We start from the raw sequence: 22,403 nt of genomic DNA, 5'->3' as shown, positions 1-22,403 counted from the left end.
TTCTCCCATCAAGAAAAGAGCAGTCCCTTAACGGATTTGGTGTGGACGGAAGGAAGGGTAAGAAAGGAACTTTGTCAGTCCATGACGTGAAACATTTTATATTAAGAGATTTGGCAAATGGTTCTGTGGGACTCCAAACAGGATGTGATAAATTTTCTACAGTCAGCTCTCCTGTACCCTTGCCTTTAGCTTTACTCACTCAGAAGTCAATTCTGTAACCTTTACAGCAACATCCTGCCAGTGATGCACAGACTTGGCTATTGTTGGCTTCAACAGCAGCTCTTCTGCATCTTCAAAGGACAGGAGGCTGGGTATTGTGAGGAACTTGTGAGCAGGAATTTGCTTGACAAAGCAATGAAAATAGAGCAACCTGAGCACCGGGGTAACTGTTCACCCATGCACTTGCTACCTGTTGTCAAGAAAGGCCATGCTGAGCAGTGGGTGAAGCAGAAGGTGACAATTCTGACCCTCAGCTCAGCCTTCTGCCTTGCTGTGGGGCTTTGGCTCACTGAGCTGGGATTCAGTTGGCTTGTTCTTACAACAGAAGTACTACCAATGTACCTGCTTGGTGAGTCAATGGCTCTAAGTCATAGAATCATAAAATAGTTAGGGTAGGAAAGGACCTTGAGATTATCCAGTTCCAACCCCCTGCCATGGGCAGGGACATCTCACACTAAGCCATGGCACCCAAGGCTCTGTCCAACCTGGCCTTGAACACTGCCAGGGATGGAGCATTCACAACCTCCCTGGGCAACCCATTCCAGTGCCTCACCACCCTCACAGGAAAGAACTTCTTCCTTATATCCGATCTAAACTTCCCCTGTTTAAGTTTGAACCCGTTACCCCTTGTCCTGTCACTGCAGTCCCTAATGAAGAGTCCCTCCCCAGCATCCCTATAGCCCCCCTTCAGATACTGGAAACTGCTCTGAGGTCTCCACGCAGCTTCTCCTCTCCAGGCTGAACAGACCCAACTTTCTCAGCCTGTCTTCATACAGGAGGTGCTCCAGCCCCTGATCATCCTCATGGCCTCCTCTGCACTTGTTCCAGCACTTCCATGTCCTTTTTATGTTGAGGGCACCAGATCTGCACACAATGCTCCAGGTGAGGTCTCAAGAGAGCAGAGTAGAGGGCCAGGATCACCTCCTTGGACCTGCTGGTCACGCTCCTTTTGATGCAACCCAGGATATGGTTGGCTTTCTGGGCTGCGAGTGCACACTGCAGCCAGCTCATGTTCATTTTCTCATCGAAGCTCCTTTTGAGTGCAAAGCTTTGAGTTCCTTCAGTATCCCCGAATATTAGCATGGAACTTTACACAGTATGGTTACAAGAAAAAAGCAACCCAAACCCCAACCCACCCACATGTGTGTTTGGCTCCAGTGTAGATTTCACGAGAGAAAGAACTATCTCATTTTCAAGGCATGAAGCTTTCATAAGTGCAGTGTCTCGGTGATCATGGGGCTAAGCTTCCAGGCAAGGATGTGACTGTGCTCCAAGGGTAGCGTGCCATCCATGACCCATTCAGTGTACCTGTACTGCTGCAGACAGCAGGCCCTGGAGATAAGGCTTTGAAGAACCATATTCTTGGTGCCTAAACAGCTCAGTTTGTCTCAGCTTCGTTACCTGAGCAGGAGAAAGCAAAATGAAAGGAGATGAAGCTGATGGTTTCAGCCCTCTCACAAGGCAGGGAGTAACATAAAGCTGGTTCACAAAGTCATCTTCTCTACTCATTTGTGCAAAGGTGGCTCCTCTCTAGGGATGTTACTGCCAGGGGTTCCAAGAACTTCAGTTCCCAGCAGCACTGATCTGGATGAGCTGGGGTCTGCTTAGGAAGACACAGAATAGAACAACAGAACCAACTAGGTTGGAAAAGACCTTTAAGATGACAGTCAGTGCAGTTAGGTGGGTTTCATGCAGAAGCATTTGTAGGGCAGAGCAGTATGACTCCGTGCTCCCAGTCCCTCAGAGAAGAAAGGTTGGGACACAGCTCCGGGAAGACCTATTTTAAATTTACTTCCTAGCCCTTAGCTCTTGTAGGCTGTTGTGTGGAGGGCACTGACCCTACAGCCACCGTGCACCTCTCCTGAGGAGGCCCCAGACATACAGCTTTACACTGCTATTTCTCTGGCTACTTTTGTACCCTTTTTAGCCTGTCCTGTGATTGTTGGCAGCTGTAAGTGACTGTAGAGCAAAGATGAACTCATGGGGCAGCTCTTTTGGGATTTCAAAAGGAACAAGACTTTTGATTAGGCCTGTAAATATACTACATTATCTTGGATGCTTTCATACTTCCCATACTTGCATAGTTTAATATATATCACTTTTACTGTGTGTTACCTCAATTGAAATGCCAATGATGACAAAACCGAAGTGGGTTTTCAGGAAAGCACTAGGGTGGGGGGGCCACCATTTGGATTCCAGCTCTGCAAGTACAATGAAGATGCTGTCACTCATTTTCTAAATAGTTTTGAAAGGAAAAGATCCCTTCTGAGCACACTGAGGGTTCTCAAGACACAAGCAGTAACCTGGCTGCTACTTCTTCGTACATTTGTATAAGCTTTATCATACAAAGAAATATCCTTCAGCAAGCGTACACTGATCAGGTATGTAATTACAGATCATTTTCTGCATTAAAGAGATGAAATGTTAAAGGTTAGAAACCAGAATCTTATTTTGAAGTTCCATACCCATTTTCCTTGCCTTCCCTGGCAGTTGATACTTACGAGATTTATTTAAGTAAGGAATGAACCAAACCAAAACCCACTAAGTCTTTGTGGGGTTAGAAAGGTAGATACCCTTATTTCAAGTCTGTCTGTATTTATTTTCTTAGGAGGATTCAGAAATGAACCCCAGTACTTTGGAAGTGCCACAGTTCATAGCAGACACTTACCACTGCTTAGTTATAAGTTATTTTGACTAAACCACGAAACATCTGTGGCGGGGAGAAGGAAAATTGAATGTTGCCAAAGAAAGTTGTATCTAATGTATCAAACAAGTGATTTTAGTAGTTTCTGCTTTAATTTCTGATTTAAGAGGCCGTAGTGCAGCTATTGGGGGAAAAAAGAGAGTAAGCAGGTACTGGCTTAGCCTCTTCGTGCCCGCATTGCTACTGTTGGTTTATCTGATTGCAAACCTAGTGTGCTGTAGCATGATGAACATGTAGCAGTAAGCGTATGGGAAAGATGCTGGAAAGATTGCACCCTGATGTTCCTAATCAGTAATTAGAAACTAAAAATAGCATTTTAGGGAAGGATAATAAATCCGTAGCCTTTAATCCTCCTGTGCCAATCTGTAAGCTGATATCATTATTACATGAAAGGCAATAAGAACATAAGTGAGTAAGCAAAAGTAGGTTGCTATTACAGTCACATTATAAATTCCACACAGCCCAAGCCGTCTCGATGATGTTTAGTGCTGTCTGCTTTATGCAAAGCCTATAGTCATAAAGCAGGTTAATTTGCAAGCAGGGAACACATAGTTTTGTTGTTTACTTCCATTCCTAACTGCCCTTTTACTTCCTGAAGCGCTCCGGAGTGAGGTTCTGAGCCTGCTGTGCCTGCGAGTTGCAAGGAGGAGTGCACGTTGGAGAAAATGGCAGCAAGAACACAACCGGAGGAGGGGGGGGATTTGTTCCCATGACGGCAGCTCTGACGCACCAACGGGCTCAATCACCAGGCACACATCTTCTCGAGCTGCACTGATGACAGAGGCAGCATCCCCGCTTAAGCAGGGCCCTTCGGCTAAGCATTTAAATAGTCTGCAAACGCTAAGATGTAGTTATTGTCACAGAGGTACCGGCGCAGCTAATCCCAGTGGGGTGATGTAGTGGAATCAGGCCATGGACCTCACCCCATCCAACTGGGAAACCTCAAAGACCGTCAGAGAGTGACCCCATACCAAAATAGATGTGATTTCATAGAGCAGTCCTCCTCCCATTCACAGCTATGTCATATCCCTGTGACAACTGCAGCAATTCTTTAAATGGAAAAGCAACCCAAAGTATTTAAAATAGTGCAAACTCTCCTAACGCAATCCCATGTCTGGAAAAAGGAACCAATGCGAAGGGAGCTGTTGGTAACCGGGGGGCTGCCCCAGGCCCGTTGAGCAAGAAATGTAATACAAAAGTGAGATCTGTTGTAAGCCGAAGATGGTGGGGAATAGATCTGAAAGAAGAATGTCTATTTACCAAGCACTTCTGCATTGAAGCAGCTTTATCGCAGCAGTTTATCACTCGCTATCTTGCAGAAATGGGGGAAAGCGAGCGCCAGATAAAATTACTGCAAGTTGCCAGGGAACATGCTGTCATGGCTTAGCATGACTGCAACGCAGAGGTGATTAAGAACGGAGGAAAAGGCAGCTGCCCACGGCAGGGGGGTGTGTGTGGAACTATAGGATCCTTAAGGTCCCTTCCGACCCAAACCGCTCTATGACTCCACGAAGTACTGAACCCTACTGCGAAGAGGCCGTGTGGGCACCGTTCAGGCAGCACTGCCCTCTCCCCGAGCTCAGTTTAGCGGCTCCCGGGGGCAATCCAACCTCTCCAAACGCTTCACTGAGCGGAGGAGGACGAGGAGTGGTGAGGCAGCAGGGGCAGGAGGGACTCCTCACCTCCTCGTCCTCCTCCGGCTCCCCGCTGCCCCGTGGAGCCGCTGTGCCTCGCTCCTCGCCTTAACTCGCTCGGCGCGGCCCCGGTTCCCCCGCCACCACCTCCCCTTCAGCGGGTGAAGAGCGGGCCCACAGCGGAGGAGCCGTCCTTGCCTCCCGTGGCCGCTTCTCCCGGCGGGGCCGCCCCCGGCAGGTGGACGCCACCGCCCCTCCTCCGGCCCGTCCCGTCCCGTCCCCTGCCCGGCTCCGCGCCGCCTCTTTCCACCGCCCCGCTCCGCTCCGCTCCCAGCTGACGGGGGCAGCCCCTTGTTTACTGGCCGGAGAGGCAGCCGCCAGCCCGGCCTGCGCTGGAAGGGGCCGCTGGAGCCGGGGCTGACACAGAGGGGCAGGGAGGGGCCCGGGCGCTATAAAGGGGGGGGCGCGGAGCCTCACCCCAGTCTTTTACCGACGATGCGAAGCCGGGCCCGGCCCCCGCGCCCGCCCCGCGGCCTCTGATTCGCCCCCGCCGGGACGCGCCGAGCCGCGGCGGCTGCAGCAGCAGCGACGCGGGCATGGGACCGAGAGCGGCGGCGGCGGTGCTGGCCGTGGCCGTGGTGCTGGCGGCCTGGTGCGGCCGGAGCCGTGGCGAGAGTGAGTAGGGGCCTGGGGGCGCGGCCTAGGCTGGGCGGCGGGGCCCGGGCGGGCGGCTGGGCCGCGGCCCCGCGGCGGGAGGGGGTGAGGCGGCCGGGAGGCGCGGAGCGGCCCGGCCCCGCCGCGGTTACCCTTTGTACCTGCCCGGGGCGCGGCGGCGGCTGCGCCAGGCCTCGCCGCGGGGTCGGTGGCTGAGGCGGCTCGGCCGGGGCCTGCGGCGCGGGGCCCGCAGCCCTTCCCGCGGGGAGCGGCTCGGGTCACCTTCACCCCCGGGTCCGGTGTGCGCGGCCCCGAACCGCTGCGGGGTAGAGCGGGGGGGTCTCGGCGGCGGCCGGGGTTGGAGCCGGGACGGTACCGGGAAGGGCTGGAGCTGTCCCCGGTTCACCTCGGGATTCAGTCGTCGGCGCCTTCGGAGCCGCCCAGTCTCTCGCTGTCCCCGAGCCGGCGGGAATCCGGTGCGAAGGGGTCCCGTCCCCTCCCTGGTTTGCAGCCGGACCGGGCTGAGCTGTACCCGCGCCCGGCTGCGGTCCTGGGGGGGTTTGGTGTGGTGAGGCGTGAGCCGGGAGGTTTTGCCTTTATAACCACAGGGCTGGTTTTCGGTACCCTTCAGCTCCACGGGTATTAAAGGGAGACGAAGCTCGGGGTAGGGATCGGTGTTCAAACAGGGTGTTGTCGCACACAGGGTAGGGATGTAAAGATGCTGTATCGGAGGTCCCAAGCCTGTTAAATCCACACGAGTGGACACAAGTTTAAGCCTCATAAAGCTGTTTTGGTGGGTTACGGTAACTAAACTTGCTCAGGGAATTCTTCTGGTTACAGGCTTTAATTTTGGATGAATTTGGCAGATGTTTTTAAATAAAGGTGAAGTATTTAAGAGAGCTGACTGGCTACACTATTTGTCTCTCCCATAGACAATCCCATGGTCTACCTGTTAGCTTCCCATTGGAAGAGGCAATAGCAAGAGAAAAGGTTCAAGTGCGGATGATGCTTTGATGGGTGTTTTTGAGACACGTGTCATGTTCAAGGGATAAAGCAGGTTGTACCCTTAAGACAGCTTCTTTTTAACAGCAATTGAACAAGTTCTGTATTTCCAAAACACCCCAGATCTTCATGTGTTTTATGGTTGAAGCCTTAAAAAGAGGCCAGTGGGATGGTTTAAACTCGGGAGGGAAGGTCCAGCTGGCGATCATGTACAAACCTGCCCCTTACCAGTAGAGAAATGGGAGAGGTAGTTGACATTCAGCACTAATAATAAATACATGCACAACTCCAACAGTTCCTAATTGGAAAGCGTTATTGTTACTACCTCAGCCAAGCATCTTATTTATCTATTTACATCATATTTATATCAGCATGCTTTTGGGTTGTAAATGTGTTGATGATCTTAACTCCCTAATCTTTGCTGTATTACTGAGCAGTAGGAAAATACACTGCAATTCATGGATGGAGAAACGGGAGCGAGATACGAGATTTTCAAGTCTGGGGTAGGTTGTTTTTGTATCACTCATGCAGGGCAAATAAGTTGTCAAGTATTTTGCAGACTGTTTGGTCAGTGAGGTCTGTAATTCAGAAGGTTTGGGGGTTTGGCTCCGTGTCCTGAGAACGATTGGATCACAGTGCAGAAAACACGATGCTAACAGGGAGGCCTGTGGCAGCATGGCTCGGGGGTGAATGCACCTACAGGAGTTGCATAAGCAAACAAGTTGTTCTCTGAGCAACAGAACTGATGAAGTCTGCTTTCTTGGAGGTTTGTGTCCTGTGTTCTCCACAGACATGCCCCATGACAGCACGGCTCTTCAGTGACAGCATCCTCCCTCCCTCAGTGCAGCCACATGGAGGTTTTCTTGTGCCTTGTGTCATTCTCTTCCCTTTGTTCCTTTTAGACAGCATCAGGTAAGAAGCTGGGGGAAGGCAGCATGTGGTGTGCGTGTGTGTAGGTGGTTCTGGAGGCAGACTGGGTGGGTGGTTTGAATTCACGCTTGAAGCATCCTTTGGATGGAGGCGCTGAGTTTTCCCTTCCTAATCCATCCCCAGTTTCCCTAAGCCTTTTGAAACCTGATACGTGAGAATTCGCTTCCTCTTTTAAGTGTGACTGGAGTTAATTGGTGAGTTCAGAAGTTACCAAGAGGAGTAGAAGCAGGGGTTAAGGAGAGGAGACCTGACCTGCACATAAAATCAAGACCCAGATATCTTGTTCTGTGACCAAAAACAGGCTTGTGTGGGGTTTTTTCTCACTCTGTGTAAACATAATGCAACTTCTTGACATAAATCTCACACATGACTCGTGCACGTCAGTTTGCTCTCTGTGGTATTTAGGGTGGGATTTACCTCACCTAGTTTTAGGCATCTACCAGCTGAGCAACTTACTTTGGGCTCCTTTAGTGATTAGTAGAGAACTAATCGATGCAGTCGCTAGAATTTAGAGTACACTTCCTCCCCTTCTACACTTACCAAGGTTCGGGTGCTGCGCATGTACTGCTGATGGTGGGAGTTAAAAATCTAGCTGAGCCCTCTCTACCTAAATCATCAGGTGGGACAAATTTCACTTTGTATTTCTGTAATAATAGCCTTTTAAGATAATTGACTTTGTAATTATTCTTTCTGGCTCATACAGCTCTTTTTTTTTATGCTCATAAACGCCTTAAGAAACTGGTCCCTTGTTCCACCTCAACCCTGTGTTAATGTTTGATGTTGAGAGAGTTGATGTAGAAAGAAATTTTGCTCCCAAGAGGATAAAGTAGGAAGAGTAAGTGCAGCAGGTCAGGGCTCTATCAAAACTAGGCAACAACTGTGTCCATGGGCTGCCCTGATGTGCCCTCTGGCTATTTTAGACAGAGGTAGCACACCAACTGCCTCTCTGAACACTCTGTAAACCCCATAAGCTTTCTGGAGGTCAATTTTGGGGTGACTGTCAATATTGGTGATGTGTAAAACCTGTTCCTACTCCCTCTGAAGTAATGTTAAGGTCTGGCAGCCCTGACTCCTGCCTGTTGCCCTGAGTGATCTCCTGTGGTCCTGGGATGCTGTTGCTTCACTGCCCCTATCTTTGCATGGGAAGCACAGCAGTAGGAGCCATGCTCTGTTTATGTTTTGGATTGAGTGAGGAGGATGTAGTGATACCACAAACCAGGCCAGACCTTGAGGTTATGGGGGCTCTTAGCATTGAAGACTGCCACCTCCACGAGAGGTTCAGCAGCTCTGTTTTCTGAGACGTGGTTAGAGGGGGCTGGAGGTTTAGTCAGGCTCACTTTGGAGCCCTTGTCTCAATCTGCTTCATTGGCTCAGATCTAAGTGGCTGAGATGGAAAACGGGAGTTTAAAGATTAATATTTGATAATTAGGTATTTTTGTGTTCATTCATTAGTGTGGTAGACTGGAAGCTGTCTTACAGTACCTTTTACTAAGGGAGTAGTAACCTTTAACCTGCCACTTAGATGCTGAGACAGGAAAACATCCTGTTATTCTAAGAAACACCCGAAAGCCCTTTTTCCAATTTCCTAATACCACTTCTAAAAGTCAGCCTTATAGAGAATTGCAAAGCTGTTCACTTGACCAAAGGGAGTGTGATTCTTTCTTAGATAACTTGTTTACTCAAGTAGGCAACGGATGCTATAAAAATGCAGAATTAACCAGTAGTTCTCTTGAATGGTTTGTGATCTTCCTGCACAGTGCTGCAGTATTCTCATCTTGACTGTTAAAGGGCTGGAGCTCTGAAGCAGTGAATCATTAAGGTTTGGTATCCACATGGTTTACTATAAACAAGGCTTAGGTTCCAGCTATTCCCCTGGTGTTAGCCTTTATCTTGAAAACTAACCTCTGGCATCAGATCTAGTTTGTTCATTCAGGACTTGAAGGTTGTTACCAAACCAGTTTGTTCAAGAGGCTTTGGCAGCTTTGCAGTTGGTTGGTTGCTTGTCTTTCAAAAGCACGCCTGGCAACTTTTTTTTTTCCTTGGGGGTCTGATGAAACATGTCTGTGATGATTGTGTTTTTTAGGTTACTTTGAATAGCTGGGTAACTTCGGGGTGGAGGAGTGTTTCCCCTGGCACTGTGCTGCTGGATGCAGAGCCTGTTTCTGCTCACATTTAGGAATTTATGATTAGTAGAGGTTGTGCCAGGAGTCTGAACAGGAGTGGCTTTGGGCCTACTACTGTGGAAGCAATTTGAGCTTTTTTCTTTTCCTGAAAGCTGATTTATGTGGGTTTTTTGAAACCAGGTTGTCTATATTATAATTGATGGCTCAGCTTTGCTCGCCTGCTCCTGGGATCAAACCTGCCTGGCCTTCCTACTGAAGCGTTCATTAATTCCCCCGTCCCTGCAGAAGAAATACAATTGAGAGGAGCTGTGGAAAAATGCTTATTACTTTGCTTAAAACTGCTTCTTGTTGTCTTGGTAACAATAAATGTATGGGGTGACTTAAGCAGCTACTGCATGACAGAAGATACCAAACTGCAGTTCAAAAGCATGAAAAGATTGAGAACCTTCCAGCAAAAAAACCCCCATATTTTGGTTTGGCTATTCTTAACCCCTTATTTTCCTTCTTGGTCCTTGAGGTGGTATAAAAAAGAAGGAGCTCAGATCCTGTGGTATTTATCACTTAAAAACTAGACTGAAGTAGAACATTAAAAATAGTTCTTAACTATTAGTTTTTTTGTCTAAAAGCTTGTAGGTTTACAATGACATTAGCCTTTTGTTCAGTTGGTTTATTTCAGAAACAATCCTGATTTGAGTTCCTCCTAAGTTTCTACAGCAGCAAACATCAGCATTTGACACTGCCTTCCATGAAAAGGATTTGTGCAGAAGCCCACAAGTAGTGGAACCCCTTAAGCACAGCAGCAACGTGCCAGTTTATTACATCCCTGTTGCTCAGTTTTAAACCAGAATAACTCTGGTCACATCCTGGTTTGCCGGGATGTGTGGAATCTCCTATCTGGTCTGTGCTGGCACCACTAGTTACAAATAATGTGTTGTGTATCGGAGTGTAGAACTGATGAAACCCACAAAAATAGTTCTAAAAGGCAAACAACTGATGGATTGATTTGCAAAATATGCAAAAATGGTGCAAAAACTGCAAACAATTGATGGTCGATGTTCCAGGTGCAGTTAAGAAATGCAATAAGGCTTGATTATTGAAATGTACCAAATAAAGGGTTTATTTCCTAATAATAAATACATAATAATGCGGCTGCCCCATCCCTGGCAGTGCCCAAGTCCAAGTTGGATGGGGCTTGGAGCAACCTGCTCTAGTGGAAGGTGTCCCTGCCAGTGCAGGGGGTTGGACTTGGATGAGCTTTAAGATCCCTTCCCACCCAAACCAGGCTGGGATTCTATGATCCTCAGGCAGTTTTCTGGCTGTTTGGACCAGGAGCAGCACTACTTGTGTTAGTAGTGATCTCTAGAAGCCTGCAGGGATATGAGTCAGACTCACAAGCAGCGTAATTTTGACTTATTTCGAGTATATAGGGAGGTGGTGAGTGCTGTGAGCTCTGGGAGTGTGGAGGATCAGCCTGTTGCTAGAAAGAAGCAGAGAATACTCTCTGTGACACCTTGCTGGATGCATATCCATTCCTTGGCCAGAGAGCATCACACTTCCTTGGTGCTTGGCACCCAACTGTCTGATACATGGTGTGGGGCTGACGCAGCAGCTGACCCCTTGGGATGGTGCCTTCAGACTGGGTTCCTCAGCTTTGTGATGGGATGACAGCAGGACGCTCGTAGCCTGAAATGCAGATGCAGAATTGGAGGACTTGTACCAAACTGCTGTTCTTTCCATACAGACTGAAGGGTTTTGCTGTCTTCTCCTTCCGTGGAGCTGAGCAGGGATGAAGGGGTTGTCTGGGGACGAGCTTGTGGCCCATTTCTAGAGACTTACCTAATTCCAGTCGAAATGATGAAAGACTGAGGTAATCATGCTTAGTGTATATATGCATTTTGTGGCCTTGAGCCACAATAAAAGTGTCAAGCTTTTACTCTTGGAAGTAATTCTTAGCCTGTAGAGTTGAGCTGTATTTTTTGACCTTTCTTTTTCCTTAAAGGCAGGTGTATTCATTCAGTTTACTCTGGGTAGTACATCATGCCGTGATACAGCAACTGGGCATGGGTACCACCTCAGCATGCTGTGTTTTACCTTGTCTGCTCAGCAAGCAGTAAGTAAGAACCACAATGTTGGATTTTGGATTTATCAGATCGTTTTAGCTGCACTGGTGACTTGTACATCAAATTTCAGTGTCTGACTTTTGTTTGTCCTCTCATTGTTTCTCCTTCCCTGAAGAAACCACTGGCCTGCCCTGTCACACGCTTGTTTTTCTTGGAAATAGCTATGTTAGTGATTTAAATTCAATATTTGGAGTACTTTTAACTGAATCTGTTGCTCTCCCGGTTCTTTTTAGCCCATGGGATGTGCAGCAAGACAACTTCCTGGCTTACTTCCAGTTTGGCTGCAGTTTTTCATGGGGCAAATAAGTTGCTGCAGGCTGGTCGTCAGGTTTCCTTTCCCACTTGTAAAAAGTACATCTTTGATGTTGGAGGCTCTGTGTTTGTTACTTGCTTCTTTCAGAAAGCAGTTTAGGAAACAACCTGGGTATAGTACCAAAAAATCCCATTGGGCAATAACACTGCTTCAAATCCTGTATTATTTTATTGCACTGGAGCAAATGTTTGAAGGATCATGAAGATATTTGCATCGAATTCATTGTTAACCCTTACAGCAGTGGGCTGTATAAAGCCATGAGGAGTCAAGCATGGATATTAAACATCAGTCTCCCAAATCAGTGTTGTAAAGCCTGGTTGTTGCTGGGTGATTTCTTGAAGCTGTGATGGTTTTATAGGTGGTGAGCCTGACATGCAGTGACAAAAAGAGTAAAGATATTGTGCTTTTAATTCTTAAGGGGTCAGGGGGACGGGGCTTTTCACTATAGACAAAAGAGAGAATTGCTTATGTGGACTATGCTATGCCGGAATGGGGCTAGAAACTTCCTTCTTCATTTCTTACCTGTGCTTAGAGTTAAAAAACATTTTCCTGTTCAAATCTTCCTTCCCATCTTTTCCTTTTGCTGGTACCTGGACTCCTGTTGTTCTGTTTCCCTTCTAATTTATGCTTCATGTATTTGTTCACTTTGCCAGTTCTTTGGGCTACTGATTCTACTAAATAAACTATCCGGATAGCCAAGGCAGGGAGATTTGCAACCCTGAGAAAACAACAACAAAAAAGCCCAAACACTGAAAGGAATGCTTGGAACAAAAATTCCTGGTGTAGTAAATGACTCCTGTCAGCAAAGTCTGGGCAAGCGTGTGAGCTGTAGCCTTGCATGTGTGTATCTCCAGGTTTTCCTGCTCTCTTCTGCACCACCATTTCCTAGCCATTATGCTTTTCCTATCTTCTCCTCCCTGGAACCATTGTAAATCACTCGCTCTAATCCACTGGCATTAATTGCACAATCTGAGATGAGGTAGGTGTGTCACTGGCAACTATCTAAAGAAAACAGACTCAGTTGCATAGACATCTCTTACTTTGGTAAGTGCCAGATGACATCTGAGGACTGGTGTTACAAGTGCAGTCGTGATAGAAGTGATATACTCAAGATGGCAGAAAAAGTTATGAAATACTTTCATTCTTATTTTGTAATCATATACCAGGGGATGTTCCTTGCAGTTTATTTCTTAACACTTAAAGCTTTACTGAAAAGCATCTGACCGCATATTATAAGTGTAGCCGTACATTGTGATGTGGTTGGATAAAACTCTGTGTTCAGAAAGCTGAAACAATTACCTTTTATGAAGGCATAAATGACATTGTTCTTTGCCTCCCAGTTTGCAGAAGCATGGACATCCGCAACAATCTGACCCGGCTGAACATGCTCGAGAACTGCACCGTCATCGAGGGCCACTTGCAAATCTTGCTGATGTTTAAAACCAAGCCTGAAGATTTCCGTGAGCTCAGCTTCCCTAAACTCACTATGATTACAGACTACTTGCTTCTCTTTCGTGTGTACGGTCTGGAGAGTTTAAAGGGACTTTTCCCCAACCTCACTGTGATTCGAGGAACTCACCTGTTCTTTAACTATGCGCTGGTCATTTTTGAGATGGTTCATCTGAAGGAGATCGGCCTCTACAACCTGATGAACATCACTCGAGGCGCTGTGCGGATCGAGAAGAACAACGAGCTATGTTACTTGTCCACAATTGACTGGTCGAGGATTTTGGATTCTGTAGAAGATAATTACATCGTGGCCAACAAGGACGACAAAGAGGAGTGTGGAGATGTGTGTCCCGGCACTGTGAAAGGGAAGAGCAACTGTCCTCCTACTGTGATAAACGGCATCTTCATTGAACGCTGCTGGACGCACGATCGCTGTCAGAGAGGTGAGTCTGCAGAGTGATGTACATCAACTATGGGTTTGCTGTCACTTTTTAACCTGTCTGGTCTATTGGAGAGCTATTAGGTACCTGTTAATTGCTGCCTTTAAGCACAGGTTCCTCAAAGCAAGGCTGAAAATTGATGTTAAACAGGGGAAGAGAAAACATTTGGGATGGGGCTGTTTCAGCAGTTCTTTCACCTGTGTAAATGAAGCATCCAAAAAGGTTGTGTTTGGTTCCTCTGGAAAGGCAGGGACTGCCTAGAGCTCCCAAGTTAAACAGGCTGTGAGTGTGACTGGTATCTTGTGCAGTAATTAGTGGTATTTGTATCTCTGCTGGGGTTTGGGTAGGGGATTAAATAAATGTCCCAATTGACTGAAAGGCTGCAGCAGGCGGATACAGAACAGTGGGGAAAAGTCTTTGTGGAATAAACCCAACTCTAGAGAGGTGCAATTACGTCTTTACAGAAACCTTCCTGCCATATCAAAGTGTAAGACAGCGGATGAGTGAGCAGCGTTTGCGCAAAGGAAGATGCTGGAAGCCAAGTCAGACCTGAAGGGAGAAGGGCAAGAAGGAGAGAGGACCTGGGTGGGAGTTGCCTACAGGCAGGAGCCCTGGGGGGGGATGAAATAACTGGGGTTTTGGTTCAGGGGAAAAGCTGTGTTCAGAAGGCAAACTGCTGTTGTAACCCCTGAGCTCCAGTTCTTCAACTGTATTAGGGTTGCTTTTAATTTCATACAGATTTGTTTTTTTCCAGACTTGGAGCTGACCTTAATTTTAGTTTTAATTATATATTTACTTTGACTTATGTTAAATCTGACTTGACAGGGAGCAAAGTGAATTGAGGTAAAACTGACACGTTTAGAATCGTCTGTCTTTCTGGAGGTAGAGCATCCGAATGAAGCAGTGTGTCCTAAGACAAAATTAGGAAACTTGTGGGCTGGAGAGAATTTCTTGCCAAGCTTTAAAGGGCAACTCTGAGTGCTAAGTGCCAAATTTGAGAAGGAATTCCTACCAGTATGCATAAACTAATGAAATTAATGTGGTTTCCCCTCTGCTACTCCTCACCCCAGAATTGTCTGGCTTCCTTTTAAAGAAAGTGGTCATTTTTTGTTGCCAGAATAACAGGGTATGAGCAAGAAGATGCAAGCATTTGTGTGTGTGCCTTTTCTTAAATGAAAAGCAAGGTTATAAAGCATTTTAGTTCGTAAACTCTTTTGGCATACAATTATCAGTGCCAAAACCTGGTTTCTTATGTATTCATGTTTTCTGTTTTCAGCTTTTTCATAAGGTTAAACTGAGGCTTTTTCAGTGGCTAGACCACTCATAATGTCCCTCATTCCTGTGAATTTTGTGGGGCTGCGTTGCAGCAGACTGGAATGTATGGTTTCTCTCCTTTACATGACTGTCTATTTGCATGAAACATGTAGGAATGTAAGATTTTAACCATTGGGGCAGAAATGTCGGCTCCCGAGCCTCTTGTACAAATGCAGTTAAATTTCTTGGAGGAAACCTGTACAGTATCACACCCCATCTTAGCTCAGATGCCTAAGGAAGCCAGCCTAGTAAGTGTGTTGGACTTGAATTTGAAATTGAAATTTGAATGGGAAAATGGTTTCAAAAGTAACTGTATGCAGATGCTCCCATCTGGTTTTTCTGAGGTCCTTGTAGAAGACAACCTGCTCTGGTGGAAGGTGTCCCTGCCCATAACAGGGGGTTGGAACTGGATGAGCTTGAAGGTTCTTTCCAACACAAACCATTCTGTGATTTAGAGAAGCAATGCTCGTACGTACTTCGGCTGTAACTGGTGTGCACTTTCCAAACCACTTCACAAGCCACGCTTATCTTTGTTTTGAATGCAGAGATTTGTACTTTTATTTCTTGGTAGCTGGTGCTCTCAACAAGCTGGTATCTGTCTTACATTGTGCCTTGAAACACCTGCCTGTGTGCTTAAAATGACTTTAGAACAGCTTGAGTCGTTTTTTAGACTGTGAGTAGCCTTTAGAGTTCCAGCAGATGAAGTGACATTTATTTAGAGAACCTGTTGGTGGAATCGCTGTGTTCTCTGTTCCTGTGCCAGCCTTAATGTATCCTTAGCATAATTGTTTTGTTGAGATTATTAAGGGCTTGTGTGAGTTGTACTTTGGTTTTCCTTAGTCGCAAGAGGCTCATAGCAGCTCCCAGGACTGAGGGTGTTAATGTCTTGAAGTCTTTCCCTCTGCATTTTTCTGCAGCTTCTTCTGCTTATCTGGGCCTCTTCAGCAGCTGATGCTGTGCTCAAGTCTCCCATCTTTCTGGTTTTAGGTGTCTTCTCCTTTTTTATTGTTGCTTTTTGTCTTTTAACCAATGCTGGAATGAGATGTAGCAATTGCAGTCTGATTTTTGTGGGGGAAGTTTGGGGTTGTGTGTTGCCAGTTTTACTGCAGGTTATTTGTACCTCTGGTTTGTTTCAGAGAACTTTGGGGTAGGCTCTCCCATTTGCTGTTTTTCTGTTTTCCACCTCTGGATGGGAAGCTGATGCTGTCTCACCAGAGAGCACTGCTGGCCTTGTGTGAATGGGAAGGGATACGGCAACAGCTGGGCTTGGAGTGTGGTCCTGGGTGTCCCCTATCTCTTCCACACCATTCCCTGACCTTGCCTGCTCTCTGTGGTCTCTCCTTTCACATTATCCCTGCCACATCTCATATTGATCATGCACCTTTGATATGTCTTTATTTTAATCAGCACAGATATCTCTGTTAACTCCAAAACTAACTTTCAGTTATATAGCATATAATTATCTCTAAGGCACACGTCCAAGGCTCTGAATCATCCTTGCAGCCTTAACTCTAGCCCAGAAATTCTTTCAGTTGGTGATAACGTGTTCAAGACAACAAAGTAAAGGATCTTCTTACAGATGTTGGAGTTAAGGTCGTGGATGAAACCGGTTGGAAGGAGCTGAACTGATTTGTGGGCAGCTGCATGCTTTGAAAACACACTCAATATTGTGTGAGTGCAGAGCTCTGTAGGTGGACGCACCAGAGGCTGAGCTTGGTCAGGATGCTTCCTGAAAGGTTTCTTTGCTAAATCACTTACGTTGGTGTGAAAAGCAAGTCAGTTCAATTAAGGCCAACTCATGGTATATTTTGGGTAGGAAGGGAGGGAAGTCTGTTTGGAATTTGGGTTTAGCTGGTTTTTATGGCAGCCGGGTGCTGTTCCTGTTCTGGAGGGTTTATACCTTTTCAGCCCACGTTTTTGAGATGTGCTGGGTTTTTTTTTACATGCATCCTTGTCTTGCTGAGAAAACGTCGTTCTCCGAGAGCAGCGTCTTCCCGCAGAGCGGCTGCGCTGGAGAATGCAGGCAGCAGAAATGCTGGGAGTGCCACGTCCGAGCCCTCAGTCTGGATCTGCCAAACGTGATTTTCATCTTCTGCATTTTTTTCCACTCTTTTTTTTTTTTTTTGAATGTAATAAAAATGCGGGTTTGTCACAGCACTTGCGGAAGGAGCAATTCCCTCTGAACCAGGAGTTCCTGCCTGTTCTTTCTGCAGTCAGTCCTCCCTGTCCATATATGATTTGAAGCAGTCTGATGTTTTTGACAGTCTAATTATAAAGGCAGGTTCAGCCTTTAACTTGCAGATTAATTCATCTGGAGGTGGAGAAAGTTAATAGGAAGGAAAAGTGGAATGCCTAAATCAGAATGATCAGGAAAATGAGCTGCAGCATCAGGCAGTCCCTTGGTAGTGTTAAAGGGCTGCATTCCTGGAAAATAAGGATGGATATCTGAAATATAGGCTTTGTTCCTTAGAGGATATGATGAAATTACAGTTCTCCTTTTCATCCTGAATGAAACCTTTGTAGGAATCGGTTATCTTCTTGATCTTGGGACTTCACGCAGCCAGGAAATTTGGGTTATTAAGAATGTGGGCCATTTCAGGCTTGTCCATAGACTCCTTCTTTAATCTATTATCTTGCTTTATGTGGTAGAACCAAAAGTTGTATCTCTTAATTAGTGCAATCTACACTTGGTTGCATGGAAAGAAAGTGGAAAGTATATGAAACCATTTAAGTCAATTGAAGACAATGGTATGACAGAGCTGATAGAAGGGGTGGCAGCCTGGAGTAACTGATGTGCAAAGGAGCTGCTAAAGAAAGGTTCTGTATGGGAATAAGGATGCTTGTCCAGGCTTTTTTGTGACGTTGGGGAAGCAGGTCTGGGGACTGGGGCTGCCACAGAATCTCTCCTTTAATTTTCCTGTGGTTGATCCAGAGAAAATTCTGGGACCGGTATGGAACTAAGAGTAGCTCTAGGACCTTTCTTTGTTTCCTAGTGCAAGCAACACAACAAAGCATTCAGAAATGTCTCTCAACAAAACCCAAAATACCTTTCAACTCCTGTGAAAGAGCACCAAGTGCTTTTAAAGAGATGGGTGCCAGAAGAAATTCTGCAACTCTGAACATCTCCAGGGCAGGTTTGAATAACAAAATGTAGAGGTGTGTGTGGGAAACATTTTGTGATGTTTACTTAGGTAGAAATATTACTTAGCAACAGCTTCCTGTGATTTTTATGTGCTGGGAATTTCTGTCACCGTGAGCTTAGTTTTATTACCTTCGCATGGGAAAGGGGTCTTGAAGCACTCTACAGACTTCACCAGCCTCAAGGGCAAGATATTTTTAAAGCTTCCAACACAAAAGAAATGTTTCCAGTTGCTACCACATGAAGTGGAAATGCTCCTTTTCTTTGGCGATCTGATAAGAGCTGCCTTTTTTCTTTTCCTACCTCTGACAAATGCCAGATGGAAGTTGACACCCGATAATCTCACTGGGGCGTCTGCTCTGAACCTTGCCAAGGGACAGCTTTATTGAGTGCGTGTAGTGCTTGTGGTTGGGGCTATTGTGATGCTCGAGACATCCTAAACTAATTCACTTGAGCTTATTAGGGGTAGTTAAGAGATTTATGGTGCTTGGTCAGACACAGCCCGGAATTGGGGGAAAAGAGGTGGATGGATCCCTCCATACAAGTGGCTATTTAAGATTATATTGCTTACCTTAAAAAAGCCAAACAAAACTTGGGGCTGTGAAGAAGCATCCAGTAAGTAAAGCTTTTCTCTGCCTGCAAGTCTGGAGAGGGACTTTTGACAAGGGCCTGTAGGGACAGGCCAAGGGGAATGGCTTGAACCTGCCAGAGGGGAGACAGATGAGCTCTTAGGCAGAAGCTCTTCCTTGTGAGGATGCTGAGGTGCTGGCACAGGGTGCCCAGAGAAGCTGCCCTGGCAGTGTTCAAGGCCAGGTTGGACACAGGGGCTTGGAGCAAGCTGGTTTTAATTGTAAAAGTATGCTAAATCAAATGCAGTTCTCCTGCCCCTTTGCAGATGTAGGCAAACAAAGCAAAAGAAATTTCATCTGCCTATGATAGTATAGTATTCTTCCATTTTATGATGAACAAACTGGACATGTTTGTTGTAGGAGGCTTTGAAGGGACTGTGAACTGTTGAATCATGGAATCACAAACTGGTTTGGATTGGAAAGGACCTTAAGACCATCCAGTTCCAACCTCTGCCATGGGCAGGGACACCTTCCACTGGAGCAGCTTGTTCTAAGCCCCTGTGTCCAACCTGGCCTTAAACACTGCCAGGGATGGGGCAGCCACAGCTTCTCTGGGCACCCTGTGCCAGCGCCTCAGCACCCTCACAGGGAAGAGCTTCTGCCTTAGATCTAACCTGAGCTTCCCCTGTTTCAGTTTGAACCCATTCCCCCTTGTCCTGTCACTCCAGTCCCTGATGAAGAGTCTCTCTCCAGCATCCCTGTAGTCCATACGCAGAAGTATATCCAGCGTGTGTGAGCAGCCCAACCAAAACATGTCACTTGGCCAAGCTCTCAAACCATCTTTACCAGGAACGGGATTTGACAGGGATTGCTTCTGTAAATAAATGTTGTGGTTAAAAAAAAACAACACAAAAAAGGGCAAAAAGCCCCAGGTGTGACCAGTGCAAAGATTGTTTCTAACTGAAAGGGTGAGGATTTCAGGACATTTTGATTAATGACAGAGTTGGTGAATAACCCACTGTGTACTGGAGGAAGCAGCACTAACGCTTCCTCAGCGTGTAACAATAGCTGGTTACAAGTTCAGTGATCATGCTTCCCAATTATATCCTATAATTGTGTGCAAGTTCCTATTGGAGGGATGTGAATGAACTTGCTGGGATGTTTATTAGGGTCTTGGTTAGCTGGAAAACAAAATAAGATGTTGGATGCTTGGTCCATGCCTGTAGTTATTTCAGTTGCTGCTTTGATCCAAAGTTTGTGGCACTACATAAGTGTACAAAGCAGCTCACTGTGGCTTCGACGCTGAGATGCTGTAGATGACAACTGTGTGTGTTCATCATCTTTATCTAGGTTTTTTAGCTGACGGTGCTGGGGGGCCCCGTGTCTGGGCTGACATGGTTGGAGAGTCATCAGCATTGCTTTTATTTTGGCTTGTGACATTTAAAACAAACAGAGAATTAACTTTGGCTCTGCGTGGTGCTTGAATGCTGGCCGGGTGTAATGTTTTCACATGGGGAGTCTGGCTGCCTTGGGAATCTGGATTTGAAAATGAATTGAATGAACAAGACAGGACACTCGGCACCTGTCGATGTCCAAGAAGTTTTCTAATGTGAAATTTCCTTCTCCCTTCTTCAAAATAGGATCAGAATTGCTACAGAGAAGAAGGACACAGGCAGGGAAGAGGATGCTCTGTATTAGGTTGCTTCTAACTCAGTATCCTCAGTGTGAAATGCTTCACTTGAGAATGTGTTTTCCTGTGTACCTGACCAGAGGCTGCCTCCTGGGCATCTTGAGAGGTTGGAAGCTCTGAGAAAGAAGGTGCTATAAAGGAAATCCCCCCCCAAAAGAGCTGTAAAGAAAGTCCAGCTCAAACAGCACTCAGCAGAATGCTGGCATTCATGTTCTTCCTATTTTTAAAGAACTTGGGGTGTGTGTAGTTTCCCCAGCATCACTTAGGTGCACTCCAGGAGAATAAATGGGATTTTCATCTTGTGTATCTGGTTAGACCTGCTCTTTTTCCATGGTGTCAAGGAATACTGCTCTGCTTCTGCTGTAAACCAGGCAATTTCAGCTCTCACAGTGTAGTCACTGAAGCTCTGGCAGGTTAAGCATTGGGCTATTAAGCATTATGACCATTGATCATATGCAGGCTGTTGAGGGTGACAGCTATTCAGCAAGTTTGTCCCATGAAGACCGTAAAATTTGCAAGGTCTCACCAGTTGGGGAAGGGAGATTTCATCAATCTGGTCATAGAACTACTCCAGTCTTTCATTTTCTGTGCATTGTGAAGGCTTCTGGAGATGTGCACTTCTTATTGCTGCTCACCTGGGACTGACAGCTGCTGCCGTGTGGCCATGCTAGAATTTCAGGGCCCTGGCACAATGAACTGAGCTTGAGCTCAAGCTCCAGGTTGGACTGATGGGTTTGAAGTCAAAGCAGAGAGTTAAGGCAACTTTGGTAGCAAACTTGTCAGAGATGAGAGGAAATACCTGCAGACTGAGCAGCAGTAACTTCTGGGTCACTGGCTTTCTGGTTCATCATGCTCCTGACCCCTAAACATGATTCCTCATTTAGTGTTTATTACAGAGTGGATTGTCCAGGGCAGGGAGGCAGGAGGTTGGTCTCCATTTGTTCATCAAAATAAAGCCTGCTGGACTACCAGATTGTAAGGAAGGGAAGGTTTGTAGGGCAAGGGAACAGCCATGGCTTGCAGTTGTGTAGCCATGATTTCCAGCTCAAGTTTTTATGTTTTCTCTGGTTTTGTAACTGGGGGGATTTGATTATGTTAGCACAAAGCATTACTGCAGCGTAAGGCTTTAATACCTGTGGGCAGGGGCAGCACTTGCAGCGCAGCAAGGGAGAGCTTGGGCCCTATGCAGTGTTTCAGAGGTGCAGGAAGAGGAAAGACTTGAATGCAGAGATGTAAATTCCTTGGGGGGGGGGGGGGGGGGGCAAAACTGCAAAGAGTTTACGTGACACGAAATGGGGTTGCCTGTCTGCTGGCTGGCTTTTCCCTATCGATGTGAAGACTGCCAAGTCTGATGCTGTGTGCTAAAGAGCAGGATTATTTGGTGGCTGTGGGAAAGCTGCTGAACTTGGCAGCCTTGCTTTGGATAACGTGAGTGAGATGCCATTAGCTTCTGAGTTATCTGTTCGAAAGTACCCGAAAATACTAAGGTTTTACTAAGCAACCTGCAGCTGTTGCAGTGAACTAAGCGTCTGGAAATCCCTCACACAGACTTCAGACAAACTGTCATATCAGCAACTTCTTATGTTTGAGAAGGTACATAAAGAGTGCTTGTGCTTGAATGTGGGCTTGAACCCTGCTGCACTGTTAAGGACACAATTAGAAGTCCTTAGGAATGATGCAGGAAGCTTTACCAGTGTATTGGGTTTCCTAGGAATAAAGCACATGCAATCCAGCAGCCATCATGGGATAACTAAGCATTTTTCTGTTACCACTTTAAACGTCATCAGGCATCCATGCTGCGTTACCACACTGCAAGGATTTTAATACTTCATGAGCGATGAAAGTAGTCATTAAAATTTGAGTACTGGACAAATGTTCTTTTCTGCAAAGACAAACCAATTCCACTGGTAGTGATAACAGCAGGACTTGTTTTTTCTGGTCTTCAGTCTTTTCTGAATGTCACCTTTCTGAAGTAAGGCTGATAGCACTGGGTGTGTTTACGCAGCTTCAGCTGGGGATGAATGAGTCCAAGAGTTCCCTTGTGAGTACCCCTCAGAAGCTCCCAAAAGCTGGAGAGGAAATGGAGCTCCTCAGTGTGATGCC

General features: G+C 46.4%; 2 protein-coding genes across 2 annotated transcripts in view; one reads left to right on the top strand and one right to left on the bottom strand.

The window, feature by feature from the left end:
• Nucleotides 1-22,403, bottom strand: part of THOP1 (thimet oligopeptidase 1) — a 330,628-nt gene that overhangs the window by 116,841 nt on the left and 191,384 nt on the right. The gene's annotated exons all lie outside the window — the stretch shown is intronic.
• The window catches only part of INSR (insulin receptor), a 50,315-nt gene continuing 32,802 nt past the window's right edge, over nucleotides 4,891-22,403 (top strand). The window contains exons 1-2 of the mRNA XM_061474787.1: nucleotides 4,891-5,232; nucleotides 13,040-13,591. Coding sequence (XP_061330771.1) covers nucleotides 5,154-5,232; nucleotides 13,040-13,591 — 631 coding nt within the window. The 5' untranslated portion in view covers nucleotides 4,891-5,153. The remainder of the gene's footprint in view (nucleotides 5,233-13,039; nucleotides 13,592-22,403) is intronic.

The sequence above is a fragment of the Pezoporus flaviventris genome, unplaced genomic scaffold, assembly GCF_033815535.1.
Source record: "Pezoporus flaviventris isolate CSIRO_AGI_PZ_B2104156 unplaced genomic scaffold, CSIRO_AGI_Pfla_v1 ptg000080l, whole genome shotgun sequence".
NCBI lineage: Eukaryota > Metazoa > Chordata > Aves > Psittaciformes > Psittacidae > Pezoporus > Pezoporus flaviventris.
The sequence above is the reverse complement of the archived record's forward strand: the minus strand, read 5'-3'. Positions and strand labels throughout refer to the sequence as shown.